General features: G+C 34.5%; 7 protein-coding genes across 7 annotated transcripts in view; all 7 read right to left on the bottom strand.

Annotated features, from left to right (window-relative positions):
- LOC122259462 (uncharacterized) overlaps nt 1-6,181 on the bottom strand; it is a 7,255-nt gene extending 1,074 nt beyond the window's left edge. Inside the window, exon 1 of the mRNA XM_086533171.1 lies at nt 6,154-6,181. Within this exon, the coding sequence (XP_086389297.1) occupies nt 6,154-6,159 (6 nt within the window). The 5' untranslated portion in view covers nt 6,160-6,181. The remainder of the gene's footprint in view (nt 1-6,153) is intronic.
- On the bottom strand, nt 2,125-2,926 carry LOC147467071 (uncharacterized). The gene is made up of 2 exons (XM_086533169.1): nt 2,892-2,926; nt 2,125-2,746 (listed from the first exon to the last, which is right to left on the bottom strand). Exons 1-2 carry the CDS (start codon nt 2,895-2,897, stop codon nt 2,234-2,236), a joined length of 519 nt encoding a protein of 172 aa, XP_086389295.1. The 5' UTR covers nt 2,898-2,926; the 3' UTR covers nt 2,125-2,233.
- A 2,467-nt stretch (nt 6,182-8,648) lies between the features above and the next one.
- LOC147467070 (uncharacterized) lies at nt 8,649-9,439 on the bottom strand. The gene is made up of 2 exons (XM_043026233.2): nt 9,405-9,439; nt 8,649-9,259 (listed from the first exon to the last, which is right to left on the bottom strand). Exons 1-2 carry the CDS (start codon nt 9,408-9,410, stop codon nt 8,759-8,761), a joined length of 507 nt encoding a protein of 168 aa, XP_042882167.2. The 5' UTR covers nt 9,411-9,439; the 3' UTR covers nt 8,649-8,758.
- Nucleotides 9,440-13,140: 3,701 nt separating this feature from the next.
- On the bottom strand, nt 13,141-13,864 carry LOC122259455 (uncharacterized). The gene is made up of 2 exons (XM_043026234.2): nt 13,825-13,864; nt 13,141-13,715 (listed from the first exon to the last, which is right to left on the bottom strand). Exons 1-2 carry the CDS (start codon nt 13,828-13,830, stop codon nt 13,215-13,217), a joined length of 507 nt encoding a protein of 168 aa, XP_042882168.2. The 5' UTR covers nt 13,831-13,864; the 3' UTR covers nt 13,141-13,214.
- A 2,572-nt stretch (nt 13,865-16,436) lies between these two features.
- On the bottom strand, nt 16,437-18,141 carry LOC147467069 (uncharacterized). Its single transcript, XM_043026238.2, has 2 exons — nt 18,045-18,141; nt 16,437-17,841 (listed from the first exon to the last, which is right to left on the bottom strand). The coding sequence occupies exons 1-2, from the start codon at nt 18,048-18,050 to the stop codon at nt 17,353-17,355; spliced, it is 495 nt and encodes a 164-aa protein (XP_042882172.2). The 5' UTR covers nt 18,051-18,141; the 3' UTR covers nt 16,437-17,352.
- Nucleotides 18,142-20,803: 2,662 nt separating this feature from the next.
- LOC122259463 (uncharacterized) lies at nt 20,804-21,611 on the bottom strand. Its single transcript, XM_043026251.2, has 2 exons — nt 21,541-21,611; nt 20,804-21,379 (listed from the first exon to the last, which is right to left on the bottom strand). Exons 1-2 carry the CDS (start codon nt 21,544-21,546, stop codon nt 20,891-20,893), a joined length of 495 nt encoding a protein of 164 aa, XP_042882185.2. The 5' UTR covers nt 21,547-21,611; the 3' UTR covers nt 20,804-20,890.
- A 3,101-nt stretch (nt 21,612-24,712) lies between these two features.
- On the bottom strand, nt 24,713-25,581 carry LOC147467068 (uncharacterized). Its single transcript, XM_086533173.1, has 2 exons — nt 25,453-25,581; nt 24,713-25,287 (listed from the first exon to the last, which is right to left on the bottom strand). Exons 1-2 carry the CDS (start codon nt 25,456-25,458, stop codon nt 24,799-24,801), a joined length of 495 nt encoding a protein of 164 aa, XP_086389299.1. The 5' UTR covers nt 25,459-25,581; the 3' UTR covers nt 24,713-24,798.
- Nucleotides 25,582-27,500: the final 1,919 nt, after the last annotated feature.

Below are 27,500 nucleotides of genomic sequence, written 5' to 3'. Positions count from 1 at the left end.
AAAATAACGAACCTCGAGATGTATATACCTAATTGTCCTCTTTTTATTTTCAGTAATAATAGCATCGCTAATAAATTTATTATTATGGGTTCATAATAATTGTAGTAATGCTGATGATAAGGATAGCAACACTAACTACAGGTTAAACAACCATGAAATCACAAATGGAAAATGATTGTGACGTCATGTCCTTACTGTACGTCGAGAACGAAGGAGAAGGGGAGGGGTAGGTTATGGAAGAGTTTCTAGTTTTTTTTTATACGTGCGAGGTTTCAGTTCGATAACAACAGTTTCTAATTTCCAGTCTAGTCGTGACAGGTGCGGGCATGCTGTACTATATGCTGCCAATGCAAATAAAGAAGAGAACACTTGGATTGTCAACGAAAGTAAAAAGACAACATAATGAATTATTTGACTTCTATCAGAATGTGTGTAAATATCCAATAGCTATTTCGGAATTTACTGTTTCACGAATGTTATGAATCTTAACTATTGTTGATGGTATATTATACACTAGTATCAATGAAATTGATAAAGGATTTGTTTTCCACTATTTTTACTTGTAAAGTATAGGTATCATACCATATATGGTTTTCCGTGTTTATCCCGTCCTGAAGGAAAACACAATTATCCTTTGATCGTCTCGAATGCATTTATTTCTTCATCATGCAAAATGTGATGAAAATATTATTGGAAAAGTGGTTGATATGGAAGGTGAACTAGTATCAGAAAAAAAAGAAAAAATACGACACAGAAGGGCAGTAAGAATTGATGCGAATATGAATTAGGAGTGTAAAATCGGTAGTAAATGATCTAATCAAATGACCCAGAAGTAAAGAAATCGGTAATATGAAGAAGTAAATTGCCATGATGTGCAATGGGGAAGATATGAAACAGAATTACTGAAGAGTATAAACGAAGAAGGACGTTTCAAAGGAACACATCAAGGCATTAGATGTAATCAACCAAGGCGGAAACCTCTTTTGGAAGTGTTGGAAAAAGGAAAGAAGAGTGAAAAATGGTCATCTAGTTCAGGGAGACATAAAAAGTATAGTACACAGAAATGATAGAAAAGCAAGAACAATAGAAATTATAAGAAAAATATCCTTCACAGGATACAGAGAAGGAGAAAGGCAAAAGAGTACCATGGAAATATAGACATAGTTCAGGTTGGACAAATTCAGCAGGTTAATGGAACTGAATGACTTCGACGGGAGACCATATTAGAATAGGGAAATTTGTGGAGATGGCAACTCTCTACATTTACCACAAGACCAGTTCTTCCCTCTGTGACGTCATCTGCTACGCGCATAGTGACGTCATAATAACACATCCATGTTCATCTCTCTCCTCTCTTTCTGTTTCAACTTTACTTATACTTTCTTTTTCTTTCCATCCCTCCCTTTCTCTTTCAAAGGTTCTTAACGGATATATATCAAATATCACTTCTAAATAAAATAAAAGTTTGAAGAATAGACGAGGCAATTGAATCGGTTCTTTTTCTATATGTTTACTTTCATTATATCTTAGAGGATAGTAATGAAACAAATACAGTGCTGTTTATGAAAATAACACAAGAAAGACTAACCTTATGAAAAGATTAATAGTCTTACTCACTCTTCATCTCTATAGTATCTTTGAAACACATACATACACACACACACAAACACACACACACACACACACACACACACACACACATATATATATATATATATATTTCTTTATATATATCCATCTATATAAATATACATGAATATATGTGTGTGTGTAGACGTGTGTGTGTACACGTAAGTCTCAAAAAATTAGATAAAACACAGTGTGTTTTAATGAGACAGTGGTAGATAGATTTAGTCACACATAATAAAAGAGTAAATAATAAAGATATAATGATAAAGGTATAAAAAATCAGTCAGATACATAAGTTACTTCAGACCTTCTTTCCTAGTAGCCATACTATTCACAGTAAGATAAACTAAACTGAGATGACATGTTTAAGTGAATATATATTACGCCATTTGATACAAATCTGTTATTTTGGATAGATATATGAAGGTTTATTATTTAAAGTAGTTTGTATTCTCGTTCACCATCAAAATTTGGATTAATGAAATAAACGTGGCGATCATTTATGGTTTTATTATGAGAAAATAAATATTAATAAATCACAGATTTCACTTTCTCCGTTGGCATTCGGGAAACATCCTTCATTCTTTACACTAGATGACTAGCCTTAGAATGGAAAATGGTTGCTGAAAAAAGAGGGAGGTTTGCACACGTGTTCTTCCAAACACCTGTCGAAACAACATTTATCCAAGCCAGCACACTTGTAGTCGTTGGAACAGGTTTTGGGAGGTCCAGAACGTACGTTGGGGCAAGTGGGACGGACTTGTGGGCAATCCAGTGGCTTGGTACCAACAGGTGTCTCTGGTTCATACACAGTCTCGCAGCAGTAGGCTTGACCTTCTGGAGTCTTGCACCAATATCTGCAATCACTTGGACCAGTAGAGATTGCACCACCGATAATACCACTACCACCGTGGATTCCACCACCATGAATTCCACCACCGTGGATTCCACCACCGTGGATTCCGCCGCCATGAATACCGCCACCGAGGAGACCGCCTCCGTGGACACCACCGAAGCCTCCAGGAAGGAATCTGTTGGTTCCTCCTCCTCCTCTCCTTCGGTCTACACCGGCGGAGACAGCCACTAGGAGGCAACACACAATCACGGCCTTCATACTCTGCAATAGATATTGAAGTCATTCATTGTGACCTATGATAATTAAACAGCATTCAAAACGAAGCGTGTCCATTTGAATACACATAAGATGAGCTTAGATAGGCGGCAATATAACTACTATTGCCTTTCTTAAAACAAGCACTCACATTCATTGTTGGTTAGAGGTGAGCTGTGTAATGTGGTGAGTGCGAGTTCCATCCTCGCTTATATACAGGATCCCCCACCTCCACGCGTCGCCACTCGGGATATCCCATGCTCGCGGTATAAGAGTTATGGAATCCTCCGACGTTTGATCTTCCTTTTTTTTCTTTTTCTTTTTATTCCTTATTTTGCGAATTATTAACAATCTATTTCAGATTTCTTCTTTCCTATCTTTCACAGACTATAAAGACATTACAGCTTGAAATGTATATTGAAATCTTTATGGTGGATAACACATAATTTATGGTTGTGTGAACACGAAGAAGAGACTAAGTGTTTTCAAAAGAGAAGAATGAGAAGAGAGAGGAAAATAACGATCATGAATGATATGCACCATAAAGCAAACCCGAATTCTCGAATTATAATAATTATTTTGTTTTATCATTATACCTATCATCATATTAATAATTGTTATTAATCTGGTTATAATTTATCACCACTATCTCTGTCTTCCAATTGTCATTTCGTCACTATAACGACCATCCTCACCATCATTATAATTGTTACTTATATTAATGTTTTTACGTCTTTCTAATTATTATAATTATCATATTTATATCTAATGATAACTCATAGTCTGGTCCTAATAAAGGCGTGTGCATGCTTCGGGATATGTCGCTGCGGCGGATTATTCTACAATGGAAAACGAGAGTATGTTGTATGTTGCTCTCAGACTTGATCTTTGTATGATATGCAGCAAAAGATGATACAAAGACACCACAAATCACATCACGTAGAGAAACACGTGTGCTCACTTGAAATGATTTAAGTCACGATAGCCGATGGGAAAGGAGCAGAAACGTGGATCGTCAACGAAGGTACATGAATATCTAACAGCTTTGTCGAAATATACTATAATAACCATACCATTAACTTCATCTTGTTGACAATTATTATAATACACACAAATGTCAATAAAGTTCATGAAGGAGCAAGTAACCCTACTCTGCTTATTTACATATGCCTCTATGATCCATTTTCCAATATTTTCATTTGCAAATTCTAGATATCCTAAAACAAAGTAATTATGTCTTGATCGCTTTATCAGCATTTCGCATCATGGAAAAGGTAAAAGTGATTAAACTGAAACGAAAATTAATAGCAGATAAAATTAATCAACTCGTTGACAAAGTGATATAGTAATGACTGATACGAATAGAGAAGAAATGTAAAATCATTGGAAGGAAATAACCTGATAAGTTGACAGAGAAATCGGGAAGTAAAGGAAACAGTGCCAAGGTGAAAAATGCAGTGATCCAAAAGATGTTCAAAAGCAATGAAGTGAAAAAGTTAAGGTAGAGTGCAGGCGGAGAGGGAAGTTTTAAAGGAGCATATTGTTGCATATGCAATCAATATATCCGGAAACCTCTTTTTGAAGTGTTGGAAGAAAAATGGGAAGAAAAATGGACAAGAACACTTATACAGAATAGACTTGGGATGGTATAGAAAGATAATAGAAGAAACACAGGATAAACAAGAGATAAAAATAGAATTATCCTTTAGTGGATATGGAGTGGGAGGTAGACGAATAAGCTTAAGGGACATGCAGTTAAAAAAAAAAAAAAAAAAAAAAAAAAAAAAAAAAAAAAGCGACAGCTAATCGAAGTGAGTAACTCCAGCGGGAAAGTATATTGACACAAGAGAATTTCTGGATGGCAACACTTTGTCCGTTGGCCACAAATCCAGTTCTTTCATCTGTGACGTCATATGCCACGCACTCAATGACGTCTAATGGACACTGGAAACAAAATACATTCATACGTGTTCATATCTCTCTTCTTTCTGTGTCGTCGCCCTTCTTACTTTCTATCTCTTTCACAGTGTTACCAAATTTAGCTTCAATTACTGTTTTTACCATGATTGTCAAAATTTGGACGGACGAGGATTATTTTAGCTTTATTTTACATATCTAGTATGATCAAAGCATTTTAAGTTCTGCTCTAATTACTTGGGATTAGTGTTTTTTTCTGCTTTTTAATTAACATCGAGTATTTTGCCAGTTACAGGATCCCCTCTTATTCCAATTAATAAGAATAACATCAATAATAAAGCAATAACAAATGCGATACTTGTTTTAACGCCTCTAACTTCATGATCGACCTTAGACTAGAACATTTTGGTCTTTTTTTTGGGGAGGGGGGAGGTCAGCCTTAGCTTGACATATATATATATATATATATATATGTATATATATATATATATATATATATATATATATATATATATACACACATTCGTATACACACACACACACACATATAGGTATATAAATATATAATATATATTATATACATATATATAAATAATATATATATATAACATGTCGGGACAAACACATATTGTGTGTGTGTGTGTGTGTGTGTGTGTGTGTATTGATATGTGTGCGTGTTTATTTTGTCATACAAATGTTTTGAAACAAAAATATACATACTACTACTTACTTATTATCAACATCTAATTCCATGATAATAATAGTGATGAACGGAATAAACAAATGAAAGGAATTATAGACATATAAGAATTTATTTTTTTATAAAAGATAAATATCTACAAATCACAGCTTTCTCATCTTCCGTTAATAACCGGAAAATTGTCGACTTTAAAAGGGAAAATGATTGCTGAAAAAGGAGGGAGGTTTGCACACGTGTTCTTCCAAACACCTGTCGAAACAACATTTATCCGCGCCAGCACACTTGTAGTCATTGGAGCAGGTCTTGGGAGGTCCAGAACGTACGTTGGGGCAAGTGGGACGGACTTGTGGGCAATCCAGTGGCTTGGTACCAACAGGTGTCTCTGGTTCATACACAGTCTCGCAGCAGTAAGCTTGGCCCTCTGGAGTCTTGCACCAATATCGGCAGTCGCTTGAACCAGTAGAGATTCCACCGCCGATAATTCCACCTCCATGAATTCCACCACCATGGATACCGCCACCGTGAATTCCACCAGCGCCGCCGAAGAGACCGCCTCCATGGACACCACCGAAGCCTCCAGGAAGGAATCTGTTGGATCCTCGTCCTCCTCCTCTCCTTCGGTCTACACCGGCGGAGACAGCCACTAGGAGGCAACACACAATCACGGCCTTGATACTCTGCAAGAGAAGATAGTGAAATAAGTCATCAGGATCTACAGATATTTTAAATGTATATAAGACGAAGTAAGATACGGTGGAATATAACTACTATTGTGTATCTTAGAGTAAGCACTCACATTCATTGTTGGTCAGAGGTGAGCTGTGTAATGTGGTGAGTGCGAGTTCCATCCTCGCTTATATACAGGATCTGGCAACTCCCCCCACCTCCACGCGTCGCCACTCGGGACATCCCATGCTCGCGGTTTGTGGTTCCTGGAATCATTTATACAATGTTTGGATTCCCCCATTCTTTTTTTTCTTTTTCTTTTTTGCGAAATTGGATTTCATTTCACTCATTTTTTTTTATTGTTTATAGATTATAGAGACAAAATACCCTTAAATAATGTGTATCGAAGAATCTTATGATGGAAAACACGTATTTTATGTGAGTACCAAAAAGAGAGGATAAAATACTTTCAGAGGATGAAAATGAAGGCAATATGGAAAAAGTTACTCATGACAGTAAAAATAACGTACCTCGACATGTATATACCTAATTGTCTTCTTTTTATTTTCAGCATAATCATTTTTAGTAGTAATAGCATCACTAATAAATTTATCATTGTGGGTTCATAATAATTGTAGTAATGTTGATGATAAGGATAGCAACTAAAGGTTAAACGACTATAAAATCACAAATGGAAAATGATTGTGACGTCATGTTCTTACTGTAAGTCGAGAACGAAGGAGAAGGGAAGGGGATGGGGGGGAAGGGGGTAGGTTATGGAAGAGTTGCTAGGTTTTTTATACATGCGAGGTTTCAGTTCAATAAGAATAGTTTCTAATTTCCAGTCTAGTCGTGACAGGTGCGGACATGCTGTAGTATATGCTGCCAATACAAATAAAGAAGAGGATACTTGGATTGTCAACGAAAGTAAAAAGACAACATAATGAATGATTTGACTTCTATCAGAATGTGTGTAAATACCCAATAGCTATTTCGGAATTTACTGTTTCACGAATGTTATGAATTTTAACTATTGACGATATATTATACACTTGTATCAATGAAATTGATAAAGGATTTGTTTTCCACTATTTTTACTTGTAAAGTATAGGTATCATTTCATATATAATTTTCCGTGTTTATCCAGTTCTGAAGGAAAACACAATTATCCTTTGATCGTCTCGAATGCATTTATTTCTTCATCATGCAAAAAGTAATGAAAATATTATTGGAAAAGTGGATGATCTGAAAAACGAAAAAAAAGACACAGAAGGGTAGTAAGAATTGATGCGAATGTGAGTTAGGAGTGTATAATCGGAGGAAGGAAATGATCTAATCAAATGACCCAGAAGTAAAGAAATCAGTAATATGAAGAAGTAAATTGCCATGATGTGCAATGGGAAAAATATGAAAGAGAATTAATAAAAAGTGTAAACGAGGAAGGACGTCCCAAAAGAACACATTAAGGCATTGGATATAATCAATCGAGGCGGAAACCTCTATTGGAAGTGTTGGGAAAATGAAAGAGTGAAAAATAGTCATCTAGTTCAGAGAGACATAAAAAGTATAGTACTCAGAAATTATAGAAAAGCAAGAACAATAGAAATTATAAGAAAAATATCCTTCACAGGATACAGAGAAGGAGAAAGGCAAAATAGTACCATGGAAATATAGACATAGTTCAGGTTGGACAAATTCAGTAGGTTAATGGAATAGAATGACTTCAACGCGAAAGCATATTGAAATAGGAGAATTTGTGGAGATGGAAACACTCTGCATTTACCACAAACCAGTTCTTCCTCTGTGACGTCATCTACTACGCGCATAGTGACGTCATAATAACACATCCATGTTCATCTCTCCCCACTCTTTCTGTTTCAACTTTACTTATACTTTCTTTTTCTTTGCATCCCTCCCTTTCTATTTCAATGGTTCTTAACGTATATATATCAAATATCACTTCTAAATAAAATAAAAGTTTGAAGAATAGACGAGGCAATTGAATCGGTTCTTTTTCTATATGTTTACTTTCATTATATCTTAGAGGATAGTAGTAAAACAAATACAGTGATGTTTATGGAAATAACACAAGAAAGACTAACCTTATGAAAAGATTAATAGTCTTACTCACTCTTCATCTCTATAGTATCCTTCAAATACATACATACACACACAAATATACATATATATATATATATATATATATATATATATATATATATTTCTTTATATATATCCATCTATATAAATATACATGAATATATGTGTGTAGACGTGTGTGTGTGTGTACACGTAAGTCTAAAAAAATTAGATAAGACACAGTGTGTTTTAATGAGACAGTGGTAGATAGATTTAGTCACACATAATAAAAGAGTAAATAATGAAGATATAATGATAAAGGTATAAAAAATCAGTCAGGTACATAAGTTACTTCAGTCCTTCTTTCCTAGTAGCCATACTATTCACAGTACGATAAACTAAACTGAGATGACATGTTTAAGTGAATATATATTACGCCATTTGATACAAATCTGTTATTTTGGATAGATATATGAAGGTTTATTATTTAAAGTAGTTTGTATTCTCGTTCACCATCAAAATTTGGATTAATGAAATAAACGTGGCGATCATTTATGGTTTTATTATGAGAAAATAAATATTAATAAATCACAGATTTCACTTTCTCCGTTGGCATTCGGGAAACATCCTTCATTCTTTACACTAGATGACTAGCCTTAGAAGGGAAAATGGTTGCTGAAAAAGGAGGGAGGTTTGCACACGTGTTCTTCCAAACACCTGTCGAAACAACATTTATCCGAGCCAGCACACTTGTAGTCGTTGGAGCAGGTCTTGGGAGGTCCAGAACGTACATTGGGGCAAGTGGGACGGACTTGTGGGCAATCCAGTGGCTTGGTACCAACAGGTGTCTCTGGTTCATACACAGTCTCGCAACAGTAAGCTTGGCCCTCTGGAGTCTTGCACCAATATCTGCAATCGCTTGGACCAGTAGAGATTGCACCACCGATAATACCACTACCACCGTGGATTCCAGCACCATGAATTCCACCACCGTGGATTCCGCCACCATGAATACCGCCGCCGAAGAGACCGCCTCCGTGGACACCACCGAAGCCTCCAGGAAGGAATCTGTTGGATCCTCGTCCTCCTCCTCTCCTTCGGTCTACACCGGCGGAGACAGCCACTAGGAGGCAACACACAATCACGGCCTTCATACTCTGCAATAGATATTGAAGTCATTCATTGTGACCTATGATAATTAAACAGCATTCAAAACGAAGCGTGTCCATTTGAATACACATAAGATGAGCTTAGATAGGCGGCAATATAACTACTATTGCACTTCTTAAAACAAGCACTCACATTCATTGTTGGTTAGAGGTGAGCTGTGTAATGTGGTGAGTGCGAGTTCCATCCTCGCTTATATACAGGATCCGGCAACTTCCCCCACCTCCACGCGGCGCCACTCGGGATATCCCTTGCTCGCGGTATAAGAGTTATGGAATCCTCCGACGTTTGATCTTCCTTTTTTTTCTTTTTATTTTTATTCCTTATTTTGCGAATTATTAACAATCTATTTCAGATTTCTTCTTTCCTATCTTTCACAGACTATAAAGACATTACAGCTTGAAATGTATATTGAAATCTTTATGGTGGATAACACATAATTTATGGTTGTGTGAACACGAAGAAGAGACTAAGTGTTTTCAAAAGAGAAGAATGAGAAGAGAGAGGAAAATAAAGATCATGAATGATATGCACCATAAAGCAAACCCGAATTCTCGAATTATGATAATTATTTTGTTTTATCATTATACCTATCATCATATTAATAATTGTTATTAATCTGGTTATAATTTATCACCACTATCTCTGTCTTCCAATTGTCATCTTCGTCACTATAACGACCATCCTCACCATCATTATAATTGTTACTTATATTAATGTTTTTACGTCTTTCTAATTATTATAATTATCATATTTATATCTAATGATAACTCATAGTCTGGTCCTAATGAAGGCATGTGCATGCTTCGGGATATGTCGCTGCGGCGGATTATTCTACAATGGAAAACGAGAGTATGTTGTATGTTGCTCTCAGACTTGATCTTTGTATGATATGCAGCAAAAGATGATACAAAGACACCACAAATCACATCACGTAGAGAAACACGTGTGCTCACTTGAAATGATTTAAGTCACGATAGCCGATGGGAAAGGAGCAGAAACGTGGATTGTCAACGAAGGTACATGAATATCTAACAGCTTTTTCGAAATATACTATAATAACCAAACCATCAACTTCATCTTGTTGACAATCTATATAATACACACAAATGTCAATAAAGTTCATGAAGGAGCAAGTAACCCTACTCTGCTTATTTACATATGCCTCTATGATCCATTTTCCAATACTTCCATTTGCAAATTCTAGATATCCTAAAACAAAGTAATTATGTTTTGATCGCTTTGTCAGCATTTCGCATCATGGAAAAGGTAAAAGTGATTAAACTGAAAAGAAAATTAATAGCAGATAAAATTAAACAACTCGTTGACAAAGTGATATAATAAGAACTGATACGAATAGAGAAGAAATGTAAAATCATTGGAAAGAAATAACCTGATAAGTTGACAGAGAAATCGGGAAGTAAAGGAAACAGTGCCAAGGTGAAAAATGCAGTGATCCAAAAGATGTGCAAAAGCAATGAAGTTAAAAAGTTAAGGTAGAGTGCAGGCGGAGAGGGAAGTTTTAAAGGAGCATATTGTTGCATATGCAATCAATATATCCGGAAACCTCTTTTTGAAGTGTTGGAAGAAAAATGGGAAGAAAAATGGACAAGAACACTTATACAGAATAGACTTGGGATGGTATAGAAAGATAATAGAAGAAACACAGGATAAACAAGAGATAAAATAGAAGTATCCTTTAGTGGATATGGAGTGGGAGGGAGACGAATAAGCATAAGGGACATGCAGTAAAAAAAAAAAAAAAAAAAAAAAAAAAAACAGCGACAGCTAATCGAAGTGAGTAACTCCAGCGGGAAAGTATATTGACACAAGAGAATTTCTGGATGGCAACACTTTGTCCGTTGGCCACAAATCCAGTTCTTTCATCTGTGACGTCATATGCCACGCACTCAATGACGTCTAAGGGACACTGGAAACAAAATACATTCATACGTGTTCATATCTCTCTTCTTTCTGTGTCGTCGTCCTTCTTACTTTCTATCTCTTTCACTGTGTTACCAAATTTAGCTTCAATTACTGTTTTTACCACAATTATCAAAATTTGGATGGACGAGGATTATTTTAGCTTCATTTTACATATCTAGTATGATCAAAGAATTTTAAGTTCCGCTCTAATTCCTTGGGATTAGTGTTTTTTCTGCTTTTTAATTAACATCGAGTATTTTGCCAGTTACAGGATCCCCTCTTATTCCAATTAATAAGAATAACATCAATACTAAAGCAATAACAAATGCGATACTTGTTTTAACGCCTCTCTCAACTTCATGATCGACCTCAGACTAGAACATTTTGGTCTTTTTTTTGGGGAGGGGGGAGGTCAGCCTTAGCTTGAATTCTGGTAACCCTTTAAACATTTCAACATACAATTCAAAATTACCTTATACAAATAGTTATAATTCACAGTACATCTAAATCCATATCTAAGTCTTTACCTTAATTTTATAAAACTTAGAATATATATATAGTTATACATATATATATATATATATATATATATATATATATATATATATATATATATGTGTGTGTGTGTGTGTGTGTGTGTGTGTGTGTGTGTGTGTGTGTGTATGTATATATATATACATGTTTAAAGATTTTTGCATAATTTGATGTTAGATATACAGTAACAATGTTCTTTCCTTCCTTTCCTTTCCCTCTCTTGTAAAAAATCTTAACGGGTATTTATCTAATATCGATTGATAATAAAAGTAATGTCTGTGGAGGAGACGAGGCGATGAGCAGCTCCATTTTCTATATTAATTTCCTTATTTCATAGTATTAGTAATAAACCAGATGCAGTGATGTTTACGGAAGTCCCACTCAGATGACTCTTGCAAGGTGGAGATTTATAGTAAAGTGTGCTTTACTCTTCATCTTCGTAGTAATCATAACACACACATTTATACTTACATACCTATATACATACATACACACATATATGCATACATACATACATATATATATATATATATATATATATATATATATATATATATATATATATATATATATTATATATACTATACTATATAATATATATATATATATATATACATGTATATATAATATTATATATATATATATATATATATATATATATATATATATATATATATATATACACTGTTTTGTATATATATATATAAATATATATATATATATATACATATATATATATATATATATATATATATATATATGTACATAATACATGCATACATACATACATTTACATATATATATACATACATACATATATATATATATATATATATATATATTATAGATAATTCGTTAACAGTTTAGATTATGGAATTACTATTATAGAAATTTAACTACACTATAAAACGGGAATCGATTTATTAAGTGAAATACAGGTACATACATTCATAAATTTATTATCAAAATATAAATATTCATCTGTCACAGATTTCGCTTAGGAAAATTGTAGCAAATCTTTTACCTAAGGTGAGTAGTTCTAAAAAGGAAAATTGTTACTGAAGAATGAAGGAGGTTTGCACACGTGTTCTTTCAAAAACTTGTCGAAACAAAACTTATCCGAGCCAGCGCACATGTAGTCGTTGGAACAATTTTTAGGAGGCCCAGAACGTTCGATGGGGCAAGTGGGACGGACTTGTGGGCAATCCAGTGGCTTGGTACCAACAGGTGTCTCTGGTTCATGAAGAGTCTCGCAGCAGGAAGCTTGACCCTAATACTACTACCAGCATAGATTCTACCACCATGAATTCCATCGCCTGTATTCCACTACCGTGAACTCTACCACTCTGAATACATCCGCTGAAGAGACCGCCTCCGAGAATCGATGGATTAAGTAAAATACAAGATATAGGCATTCATAATATTTTAATAAAATATATAATTATTAGAAATCACAATTTCATCCTTTACCTAAGAAGACTAGTTTTAAAAGGGAAAATGATTATTGAAGAATGAGGGAGGCTTGCACACGTGTTCTTCCAAACACCTGTCGAAGCAACACTTGTCCAAGCCAGCACACTTGTAGTCGTTGGAACAGGTCTTGGGAGGTCCAGAACGTACGTTGGGGCAAGTGGGACGGACTTGTGGGCAATCCAGTGGCTTGGTACCAACAGGTGTCTCTGGTTCATGCACAGTCTCGCAGCAGTAAGCTTGACCCTCCGGAGTTTTGCACCAATATCTGCAATCACTTGAACCAGTAGAGATTCCTCCGCCGATAATACCACCATTTCCGTGGATTCCGCCTCCATGAATTCCACCACCGTGGATTCCGCCACCATGGATACCGCCGCCGAAGAGACCGCCTCCATGGACACCACCGAAGCCTCCAGGAAGGAATCTGTTGGATCCTCGTCCTCCTCCTCTCCTTCGGTCTACCCCGGCGGAGACAGCCACAAGGAGGCAACACACAATCACGGCCTTCATGCTCTGCAATAGAAGATATAGAGATAATTCCTTGTGATTTATGTTACTGAATGCACATAAGACGAACTCAGATACAGTAAAATATAACTGCATGTCTCTAGTAAGCACTCACGTTCATTGTTAGAGGTGAGCTGTGTAATGTGGTGAGTACGACTTCCATTCTCGCTTATATACAGGATCTGGCAACTCCCCCCACCTCCACGCGGCGCCACTCGGGATATCCCATGGTCGCGGCATGAGGTTCATGGAATCTACAACGTATGCTTTATTTTTTCCCCTTTTTCTTGAGCGGTTGTGGGTTGGGTGGGGTTTTATTTTTTGAATTAGTCAAATCTATTTCACAAAATTTTTGTTTACTTTTTTCACAGGCTATAATGACATAATTCTCCGAAATGTTGGCAAGTACATAATTTATGGTTGTGTGAATACGAAGTGTTTTCAAAAGAAGAATAAAAGGAGGCAGGAGAATGAAGATCTTGATAAGGAACAAAGAAACCCGATTGCACATAGAAGCAAAATTGAAGTCTTAGATTTTGATCACTATTCTGTTTTATCGTTATTATTTTAGCATAATGTTTTTCATTGTAATTAATCTTTCTATCTGAAAGCAAACACCATTATTCTCTGATCGCCTCAGAATCTTTATTTTCCAATCATTGCAGGAGATAAAACTTTATTGAAAAAAAGAGATTAAATGGAAAGAGGAATCCACGACAGAAAAAGTAAAGATATATTAGATTGAAATAACTTTATGAGATTACAGAGCTACCAGGAAGTGAATAGATAAGGAGGAAAATGCTGTGATCGAAGAGCGTATCCGAAGAAAGATATTTCAAAGGAACACACTGAAACATAGTATGTAATTAACCGAGAAAGAAAACTCTTTAAGAAAAGTTGGAAGTGGCCATGGATATTTATCAAGAATATATTTAGGATGGTAAGAAACTAAAGGGATGGCAGGAGTGAAAACCAAAGATACGAAGTATGACAAATTATAACAGAATTAGAAAAAAAGATAAGCAAGAGCAAGTATTAGGGAAATATGCTGAAGGGGATATGGGGTGGGCGGGAGGAAAAGTATAAGGTAGATATTTACATAATTCGATTTAGACAAATGCCACAGGTCAATGAAAGGTAATGACTAAGAAATTTTGGAGATGGTAATATCTTGTACATGAGCCACACGTCATCTGCCCCACGCGAAGTGACGTCACAGTGACACTGCAGTGAAAATGCGTGCATGCGTATTAATCTCTCTCCTTTTTTCCGTTTCAACTCCTCTTGTCTCTTTCCCTCCTTTCCTATTCTTCTCACTCAGTTCTTAATGGATTCTAAATAAAAGTAACTTCTGTAGAGGAGAAGAGGCGATTTATCAGGTTCATTTCCTATATTTTGCATTTATTATCTGTCAAAAGACAATAATAACCAGATACAGCGATGTTTAGGGATGCCCAATCAGATGACCCTTCCAAAACACTTCCGGATGTTTGCACCGATATCTGCTTGTGCCAGTAGAGATCCCATCGCCTATGATACCAGAAACACCTTGGCTTTCACCTTCTTGGATACCACCACAGAATTCTGCCACTTTGGATTCCCGTCGCCGAAGAGACACGCCTCCGTTGACACTACCGAATCCTCCAGGAAAGAATCTGTTGGATTCTCGTTCACTTCCTCTCCCTCGGTGTTACCACTAAGAGGTAACGCATATATCTTTTATGCCCTGGATTAGCGTTTACATTTTAATGGTCATTATCATTCTTTTTACTATAGTTCCTGATATCATTCATAATATTTCATTATAATCAGAACCATCACCACCATTATTAGTGATAGAACTCCTTTTTTTTCTTTTTGTTATCATTAGCATAATCATTATTATTGTTGTTTTAGATTTTCCTTTTCTCTTCATAAGAGCCAACTGACATGTTTCGGTAAAATATTCCTTTAAGAGTAACTAACTATTTGAAGTTACGCATTGTTATTTTCCATATAAACACAATTTAGGTAGAGTTTTGCTATTCATGAGTTAAATGTCCCAAGTCATGCTCCATACGTTTAGTCTCGCTCCATTACCGGTATGCTATGGCTTATGTTGTTAAAGTAGTGATCTCGGTCTCAAACAGTAGTAGTCTAGATATTACCCGCCCTCCCTTTCTCCCACTTCTCCCCAACAACTCCTTCTAATGCCGTTGGAGTAGTTAATGTATTGGCAAGTTTACTATGATATTGCCATTTTCATATAAATAAAAGATAGGATCAATACTAAGTATTTAGCAATGAAAACCGAACCACATGGTGAAAAAATGTGTAGAGTCTATATTGTGCCATAGTTTCAGGGGCTGCTAATGCGTTATCATGCATTTATTATTATTATTATTTATGTCTTGACAGTGTTTTAGATGGATTTGGAGCCCATTCATGTCAGTGGGCTCATAATGTGAACTATCAAGATCATTGTCATCCCTGCCGTTGTTATGAACATCATCTATGTCGCTAATGCTGTTGATCTTATCACTACTATAATCATAACAATAAGGTCATTTATTATTATTGTTATTAACTTTATTGTTGTTATTTCTTCCTCGCAGACTGAAATGATGGTGAAATCGTATGCAGTCAGAGAAAACGCCATGGGAAGTATTTTGGACCGGATCTTGCAGGGAAAAGGAAGAGGAACTAGATATATATATTTATTTATTATTATTATTTTTTGTATATATATGGGGGGGGAGGGGCTTCAACTCGATGGCAGTTTCTATCCTAGTCATGCAAAAAAAGTTATGTGGTTGTTGTAAATTGCTGCAGCGTATTTGTATATTTGTTTCTACTTTGGAAAAGAGAAGGAAGGTAAGCTTGTATATTGCAGAAGAATATTTTATCAAACGTCAGTTATTAATCAGATAATACATATTGTAAAGTCGACTCGCTAAATCATATAGAAAAGAGCGATCCGATATTAGGAGAGGTCATAATGGGTTGTGTGTTCAACTTCATTCCTTATACATCAAAGTAGTACAATTCATACGTTGCTTTTTGTGTGACAGTGTCAGCCTACAGGAAACGTGGACACTCAGTGAGGATTCAATAGCTTTCTACAGAAAGAGTACCGAAAGGGTTGGGTAGTGGTCAGGAGTGTCCTTTAAAGTGAGACTGCCGATGAGGAAGAGATACCAAACTGAAATTTCATGTTTTATAAAACTACAGCCCTAATAAGCTGATTAAAAAGTATATTGTATACAGATCTAAAACATAAATTCACGGGAGATGAATGATATGGATAGATAATCAAATGATATACAGCTTAATAAAACGTTATTCAGGTCAATTAGTATATGCCATACTAATGTTTCGTGTTCCCAGTAGCTATATTAGTATAATTCATTAATAGTACGATAACCTAAACCTAGATTGCACAGTTAACTCAATATATATTAGCTTGTTATTAGATACAAACCTATGGATACTGTTTAATAAGGAAAATTGAACTATTAAAGTTCTTTATATTCAAGATCCTTAGAATGCGAATTAAGGAATTAAACAAAAATTCAGTATTTACGGATTTATTGCAAGAAAATATATATTTACAGATTTCATTAGCTCCTTAAATAATCGATAAAACACTCAAAATAAAGAAGCTTTAAAATGGAAAATGGTTGCTGAAAAATGAAGGAGGTTTGCACACGTGTTCTTCCAAACATCTGTCGAAACAGCATTTATCCGCGCCAGCACACTTGTAGTCGTTGGAGCAGGTCTTGGGAGGTCCAGAACGTACGTTGGGGCAAGTGGGACGGACTTGTGGGCAATCCAGTGGCTTGGTACCAACAGGTGTCTCTGGTTCATGCACAGTCTCGCAGCAGTAAGCTTGGCCCTCTGGAGTCTTGCACCAATATCGGCAGTCGCTTGAACCAGTAGAGATTCCACCGCCGATAATTCCACCTCCATGAATTCCACCACCATGGATACCGCCACCATGAATTCCACCAGCGCCGCCGAAGAGACCGCCTCCGTGGACACCACCGAAGCCTCCAGGAAGGAATCTGTTGGATCCTCGTCCTCCTCCTCTCCTTCGGTCTACACCGGCGGAGACAGCCACTAGGAGGCAACACACAATCACTGCTTTGACGGCCTGAAAAAAGGATTTTAATCGTTAAGATTTAAACAAAGCTGATAGTAAATAATGCTTAAATATACTGCAAATTCATCTTCACGAATTTACAGTTATCCAACAATTATGTTCTCTAAGATTATTTAGTTTGTAAATGAAAACTAACAGCTTTGAATAACGAGATGAGTATGAACAAATTAAAAACTTGTTATCGTAGAGCTTACCTTCATCGTTCACTCGAGGCTAACTGGACAATGTGGCGTGTGTGAGCCTGAACCTTCCTTAAATACAAACTGTGGAATCACACCCTTCCCCACCCTAACCTTCCCCCACTATACCAGCAGACCGGGAGATCCCACCCGAATATGAAGTCACAGTAGTACTGGATTTCACTCTTTCATAATCTCGTTTTTCCTTGGATATATGTACAAAAAGGAGTATCCTCCATGAGATGGCAACACCCTGTCCCCCCACCCCCCCTACCTTCCTCCTCACTTCATTAGTTCTTTATTTACGCCCATCTTCCTCCTTTACTTCCTCAGGATATAAACATGATCAACTGCAAATTTCCCAAAGCAGACACGCAACTTACTGATGACTAGACTAAAACGGGATTTTATGACGTCATCACACTGAAACCACACACGGCTAAAAAATTGAGCAGCCCCCCCACCCCCCAACCCCTCCCTCCTCCCCTCTCCGCCAGGTATGATCCGGGCGTCCCAGTACATTGCCTCATGGATTTTCTGATTGAATAACTTGTCATTATCTATTACTTGCGATCTCACTTCTTTCCATTCTACTGATAAAGATGATACATTAATAATGTTAACAATGATTATGATGAATTGAAGTAATGCCAATAATAATGAGAAACGGTAACAATTATGTATGTAATGCAAGTAGTAACGGGAATGATGCTAATGAAAGTTATACTAACAGTTCAATTGATAATACAGTTAAAAATAGCGATGTTAATTATTATTGTGATAGAGCAAACCCACCCTCAAAAGACAAACACAGAATCAGCAAAGCAAAGATGATAACAAATAACGAAGGACGACAACATATAAATAACAATAATGATTTTTAAGAGAATACTGGAGATAACTGAAAATACACTAATAACAGTTTCGATAAAGATAAAAGCCATGTTAATATCTGACAATATTACTGCTTGTAACAAGTTAGAATTATGCCCTTGATAGCTGTAGTAGATGTAGCTGTAACATTAATGCTAATAATAGTAACAATACTAATAATGGCAAAGTTAATAATATTGATATTGATGCTAATAATGATGATAATGCCGATGCTGCTGCTGATAATAATAATAATAATAACAATAATGATAATGGTAAAAGTAATGATAAAGATAATAATGATGATAATCATAGTAATAATAATGATGATGATAACAATGATGATAATAGAGATAATGATAATAATGATAGTATCAATGATAACAATACTTCTATTACTACCACTACTGCTAGTATTTCTACTACTAATGATGATAATGAGGAAAAAAACAATAATATTGATTATGATAATGCTAATGATCGTGATAATACAAATCACAATAATGCTCATAGTAATGATAATAATAATAATGAAAAATCCCAAAGATTATAATATTCATTTTTCCTGACTTGACCTCCATATATATATTTACTTTTATTAATTGATATTAATGATTATTCTGCCTTATTTTCTTCGTAATTCTTTAACATTAATATACTTCACAACCATTCCTGCTTGTTCGTTATACTTAGCAATAATTTTCTTCATTTTTAATTTCACGCATATCTCTACATTTCTCAAGTTACCCGAAGAGCGGGCTATTTTGTCTTCGTTGTATTCTCTCTTCGATTTATATTCCTTTTCCTTTTGTATCTATTATTATAATTGTTTTTTTTTTCATCTGTTTTCTTTCTTTTTAGACAATTCATTTTATCTTTAATTTTCAATGTCATTTTCCACTTCAAACTTGCTTCTCATAATTTTGCTTCTTTTCTCACGTCCATACACCCTCTCCCTCTCTCAACTGTCCCCCTTTTGATGTCTTTATTTCCAGGAAGACCTGTTGTTGCTAGTGAACGATCGTGACATACTGCATATCAATCTAAGTTGTCTTTCTAAACGCCCTTTACTTTCATTCGTTTGACTCTACTAATGGTTCTAGTAATCCTAAGCAGAACAGATGAATCCATGAGGAAATGCCCATAGTATTTATTCACATTCTAACGGAATGGAATTATATATATATATATATAGATATATATATATTTATATAAGATATTTTTTTAATTTTATATTTAATTATTTATTTTCATTTCTTTTTTTTTAACTTGAACTTGGGCTCTAATGGAGGTTATTTCTCGTTTTTTATCCAAGTCATCCGGAGAGCGAGTCATTCTTGTCTTTCCCTTTATCATATTTCAAACTTCATCCTTGGTGTTTAATATATACATATATATATATATATATATATATATATATATATATATCATATATGTGTGTGTGTATACATATACACACACCGCATCATGTGTTTAACATGTTTTTCTGTTTGGTATCTAACCGAGAACGGTTTTATGATTTCATTAGAAATCCAAGTATTTGAATGCGTGTGTGTACTCACTCTACAATACAGTGCATTTTATTTTACTAATTATTTGGTCTTCGATTCATCCATTATACATTCCATGTATCCAGTAATATATAAGTGATCTCTCTTTTTTTTTAACTTCCTCTTTAGAGTCCTTACATAACCGAATATTCAGCAAATTATGTTATTTCAAAATGGAGAAAACCGCAGGTACTTCTAAGGTATTTTTTCTTCTACGCTCGCATTCCTTATCACTCTCCGAAGGCAGTACTGCGAACATTAAGGCACAGTCAAATCTATCTTCTTAATTTCAACGAAAGTAATGCACTTTAATTACCAGTGAATTAATATTTGGAAATAGATACATATATAAAAAATGAATAGACATTTATTAATCACAGATTCAATAAATAATGCTACTTATCAATAAGTTTCAGTAAACCTCCCGGATATTCCCATTTAAAAGGGAAAATGGTTATTGAAGAATGAGGGAGGCTTGCACACGTGTTCTTCCAAACACCTGTCGAAGCAACATTTATCCAAGCCAGCACACTTGTAGTCGTTGGAACAGGTCTTGGGAGGTCCAGAACGTACGTTGGGGCAAGTGGGACGGACTTGTGGGCAATCCAGTGGCTTGGTACCAACAGGTGTCTCTGGTTCATACACAGTCTCGCAGCAGTAAGCTTGGCCCTCTGGAGTCTTGCACCAATATCGGCAGTCGCTTGAACCAGTAGAGATTCCACCGCCGATAATTCCGCCTCCATGAATTCCACCACCATGGATACCGCCACCATGGATTCCACCAGCGCCGCCGAAGAGACCGCCTCCATGGACGCCACCGAAGCCTCCAGGAAGGAATCTGTTAGATCCTCCTCCTCCTCCTCTCCTTCGGTCTACACCGGCGGAGACAGCCACTAGGAGGCAACACACAAGCACGGCTTTGATGCTCTGGAAGAGTAGATATTGAAATTATCTATCGTGACCTAAAAGTTTTAACAGCGTTTGTTGAATTTGATAACAGATTATAAACATTTGAACTAATATCCTCATAAGCTTGTATTTTCGTAAGGTCGGTTATAAATGCAATGTATCTTGAAACAAGCACTCACATTCATTGTTGGTTAGAGGTGAGGTGTGGAATGTGGTGAGTGCGAGATGTAACCTCGCTTATATGCTGCAGCGAGCCACCTCCCGTCCTCCAGTCCCCCGCTACCCCGCTTCGCCACTCGGGATATCCCATATTAGCGGTGTGAGCTTCCTGGAATCATGCAGACTTTGGTTTCCATTTTAAAACGAATTATCCCCAAACCAGTTATACGAATTTCTCATGTCAATAAATGGAAAGGAAATGTTCAGAAAAAGGGATGGTTCCAAGGTGTATTGAAAAAAAAAAAAAAGATTATAATAATAATAATGATAATGATAACAAAATGTTCATATGAAATTCAGCATTGATATTGTCATTTTGATTATCATTGTTTACTATATATATATATATATATATATATATATATATATATATATATATATATATATATCAGTATAGATATTACCTCTGTTAATGTTTTTTTTACAATAATGTCTTGTTGATAGCATCCTCATTAACAATATCATATTAATTATCAGGTTTAAGTCTATTACTATGATGAGTTATTATCGTGATTGTTACTGTTGTGTCACTGATATAATCTTTTTTGTTTTGATGAATACTATCATGTTGGTGTAATAACTATCATCACTGTTGACATTGTCAACAGTGTTACTATTGGTACTGTTGCTTTTATAATTGTTATTAGCAATAGTATCATTATTATCATAACTATTCTCAATATCCTTATCAGTATTATCATCAGGATCAATATCATCATTGTTATTATCATTATAATTCATAATTATATTATCATCGTGTGATATTATAGTGATATTGTTTCCAAAGTTACTACATGTTACATGAAAAGCACATGTATCACTATTTACTTTGTTTGCTATATTTACGTTTCCTTTTATGTATGATATGTAGCATGTATTCCTTATGTATGAGAATAGTATTTCTGTTGTATGATATCTTATGTATATACCTCGTTCTCCCAAAAGTTTAGAGGATTCACCAGAGAGCATAACAATCATCATCATGCATACTACTGCGATTCCTTTATACCAATTTTCAACAGAATAAAGCTTATATGATTAGCGGAAAGAACACTAAAATGTATTGGGACGTCTGGATCTTCCGTATCTTTATATATAAAGAGAAAGGTGAGAACATATGCACAGATATATATATATACATACGTACATATATATGTGTAGATATATATGTAGAAATAACAATAATGACTTTTAAAGGAATACTGGAAATGACTGAAAATACACTAATAACAGTTACGATAAAGATAAAAGCCATGTTAATATCTGACAATATTACTGCTTATAACAATTACTGTGACAATGTTAATGTTTAAGTTAAAATTATGCCATTGATAGCTGTAGTAGATGTAGTTGTAACATTAATGCTAATAATAGTAACGATACTAATAATGGCAATGTTAATAATATTGATAATGATGTTAATAATGATTATGACGCTGCTGCTGTTGCTGATAATAGTAATAATAACAATAATGATAATGGTAAAAATGATGAAGATGATAATGATGATGATAATCATAGTAATAATAATAATGATGATGATAACAATGATAATAATAATGATAGTATCAATGATAACAATACTTCTACTACTATCACTACTGCTAGTATTTCTACTACTAATGATGATAATGAAGAAGAAAATAGTAATATTCATTATGATAATGCTAATGATCGTGATAATAAAAATCACAATAATACTAATAGTAATGATAATGATGATATTGAAAAATCCCAAAAATGATAATATTTATTTTTCCTGACTTGACCTCCATATATATAAATATATTTATTTTTATTAATTGAATATGAATGATTAATCTGCCTCATTTTCTTCGTAATCCTTAAACTTTAATATGCTTCACAACCATTCCTGCTTGCTCGTTATATTTAGCAATAAATTTCTTTTTAATTTCATGCATATCTCTACATTTCTCAAGTTACCCGAAGAACAGGCTATTTCCTCTTCGTTGTATTCTCTCTTCGATTTATATTCCTTTGTCTTTTGTATTTGTTATTATTTTTATTATTATTACTTTTTTTTTCATTTCATCCGTTTTCTTTCTTTTTTGGACATTTCATTTTTTTTCTTTATTTTTTGATGTCATTTTCCACTTCAAACTTGCTTCTCATAATTTTGCTTCTTTTCTCACGTCCATACACCCTCTCCCTCTCTCAACTGTCCCCCTTTTGATGTCTTTATTTCCAGGAAGACCTGTTGTTGCTAGTGAGCGATCGTGACATACTGCATATCAATCTAAGTTGTCTTTCTAAACGCCCTTTACTTTCATTCGTTTGACTCTACTAATGGTTCTAATAATCCTAAGCAGAACAGATGAATCCATAGTATTTATTCACATTCTAACGCAATGGAATTATATATATATATATATATATATATATATATATATATATATATATATATATATATATATATACATTTTTTTATTAATGAATTTAATTATTTCATTTTCATTCTTTTTTTTTATAACTTGAACTTGGGTTCTAATGAAAGTTATTTCTCGTTTTTATCCAAGTCATCCGGAGAGCGAGTCATTCTTGTTTTTTCCTTTATCATATTTCAAACTTCATCCTCGGTGTTTAATATATATATATATATATATATATATATATATATATATATATATATATGTGTGTGTGTGTGTGTGTGTGTGTGTGTGTGTGTGTATACATATACACACACCGCATCATGTGTTTAACATGTTTTTCTGTTTGGTATATAACCGAGAATGGTTTTATGATTTCATTAGAAATCCAACTATTTGAATGCGTGTGTGTACTCTGCAATACAGTGCATTTCATTTTGCTAATTATTTGGTCTTCGATTCATCCATTATACATTCCATGTATCCAGTAATATATAAGTGATATCTCTTTTTTTACTTCCTCTTTAGAGTCCTTACATAACCGAATATTCAGCAAATGATGTTATTTCAAAATAGAGAAAACCGCAGGTACTTCTAAGGTATTTTTTCTTCTACACTCGCATTCCTTATCAGTCTCCGAAGGCAGTGAACATTAAGGCCCAATCAAATTTATCTTCTTAATTTCAACGAAAGAAAAGCACATTAATTACCAGTGAATTAAGATTTGGAAATAGATACATATATAAAAATGAATAGACATTTATTAATCATAGATTCAATAAATAATGCTACTTATCAATAAGTTTCAGTAAACCTCCTGGATATTCCCATTTAAAAGGGAAAATGGTTACTGAAGAATGAGGGAGGTTTGCACACGTGTTCTTCCAAACACCTGTCGAAACAACACTTATCCAAGCCAGCACACTTGTAGTCGTTGGAACAGGTCTTGGGAGGTCCAGAACGTACGTTGGGGCAAGTGGGACGGACTTGTGGGCAATCCAGTGGCTTGGTACCAACAGGTGTCTCTGGTTCATGCACAGTCTCGCAGCAGTAAGCCTGGCCCTCTGGAGTCTTGCACCAATATCGGCAGTCGCTTGAACCAGTGGAGATTCCACCGCCGATAATTCCGCCTCCATGAATTCCACCACCATGGATACCGCCACCATGAATTCCACCAGCGCCGCCGAAGAGACCGCCTCCGTGGACACCACCGAAGCCTCCAGGAAGGAATCTGTTGGATCCTCGTCCTCCTCCTCTCCTTCGGTCTACACCGGCGGAGACAGCCACTAGGAGGCAACACACAATCACAGCTTTGATGCTCTGGAAGAGAAGATGTCTAAATTATCTATCGTGACCTAAAATGCTTTAATAGCGTTTGTTTAATATGATAAACATTTAATATAAACATTTAACTAATATACTCATAAGATTGTATTCTCGGTAAGGTCGGTTATAAATGCAATGTATCTTGAAACAAGCACTCACATTCATTGTTGATTAGAGGTGAGCTGTGTAATGTGGTGAGTGCGAGTTCCATCCTCGCTTATATGCTGCAGCGAGCCACCTCCCGTCCTCCAGTCCCCCGCTACCCCGCTTCGCCACTCGGGATATCCCATTCTAGCGGTGTGAGCTTCCTGGAATCATGCAGAATTTGGTTTCCATTTTAAAACGAATTATCCCCAAACCAGTTATACGAATTTCTTATGTCAATAAATGGAAAGGAAATGTTCAGAAAAAGGGATGGTTCCAAGGTGTATTGAAAGAAATGAATAATGATAATAATAATAATAATAAAATATTCATATAAGTACGAATAGGATCAGGGGTTCAAATTCAGCATTGAAATTGTCATTTTGATTATCATTGTTTACTATATATATATATATATATATATATATATATATATATATATATATATATATATTAATTTATATATATATATATATATATATATAAAAAAAAAAAAAAAAAAAAAAAATATATATATATATATATATATATATATATATATATATATATATATATATATATATATATATCAGTATTGATATTACCTCTGTTGCTGATTTTTTACAATAATGTCTTGTTGATGGCATCCTCATCAGCAATATCATATTAATTATCATCTTTAAGCCTATTGCTATGATGAGTTATATTATTGTGATTGTTACTGTTGTGTCACTGATATAATCTTTTTGTTTTGATGAATACTATCTTGTTGGTATAATAACCATCATCACTGTTGACATTGTCAACAGTGTTACTATTGGTACTGTTGCTTTTTTAATTGTTATTAGCAATAGTATCATTATTATCATAACTATTATCAATATCCTTATCAGTATTATCATCAGGATCAATATCATCATTGTTATTATCATTATAATTCATAATTATATTATCATCGTGTGATATTATAGTGATATTGTTTCCAAAGTTACTACATTTTACATGAAAAGCACATGTATCACTATTTACTTTGTTTGCTATATTTACGTTTCCTTTTATGTATGATATGTAGCATGTATTCCTTATGTATGAGAATAGTATTTCTGTTGTATGATATCTTATGTATATACCTCGTTCTCCCAAAAGTTTAGAGGATTCACCAGAGAGCATAACAATCATCATCATGCATACTACTGCGATTCCTTTATACCAATTTTCAACAGAATAAAGCTTATATGATTAGCGGAAAGAACACTAAAATGTATTGGGACGTCTGGATCTTCCGTATTTCCATATATAAAGAGAAAGGTGTAAGTATATGCACAATATGTATGTACATACGTACATATATATATCTGTAGATATATATGTAGAAATAACAATAATGACTTTTAAGGGAACACTGGAAATGACTGAAAATACACTAATAACAGTTACGATAAAGATAAAAGCCATGTTAATATCTGACAATATTACTGCTTATAACAATTACTGTGACAATGTTAATGTTTGAGTTAAAATTATGCCATTGATAGCTGTAGTAGATGTAGTTGTAACATTAATGCTAATAATAGTAACAATACTAATAATGGCAATGTTAATAATATTGATAATGATGTTAATAATGATTATGACGCTGCTGCTGTTGCTGATAATAGTAATAACAACAATAATGATAATGGTAAAAATGATGAAAATGATAATGATGATGATAATCATAGTAATAATGATAATGATGATGATAACAATGATAATGATAATGATAGTATCAATGATAACAATACTAACTACTACTATCACTACTGCTAGTATTTCTACTACTTATGATGATAATGAAGAAGAAAATAGTAATATTCATTATGATAATGCTAATGATCGTGATAATAAAAATCACAATAATACTAATAGTAATGATAATGATGATATTGAAAAATCTCAAAAATGATGATATTTATTTTTCCTGACTTGACCTCCATATATATAAGTATATTTATTTTTATTAATTGATAAGAATGATTATTTTGCCTTATTTTCTTCGTAATCCTTTAACTTTAATATGCTTTACAACCATTCCTGCTTGCTCG

The sequence above is a fragment of the Penaeus japonicus genome, unplaced genomic scaffold (assembly GCF_977035675.1).
Source record: "Penaeus japonicus unplaced genomic scaffold, GWHDUDI00000001_assembly GWHDUDI00000038, whole genome shotgun sequence".
In the NCBI taxonomy this organism is placed as follows: domain Eukaryota; kingdom Metazoa; phylum Arthropoda; class Malacostraca; order Decapoda; family Penaeidae; genus Penaeus; species Penaeus japonicus.
This window is presented reverse-complemented; position numbering and strand designations above follow the sequence as displayed.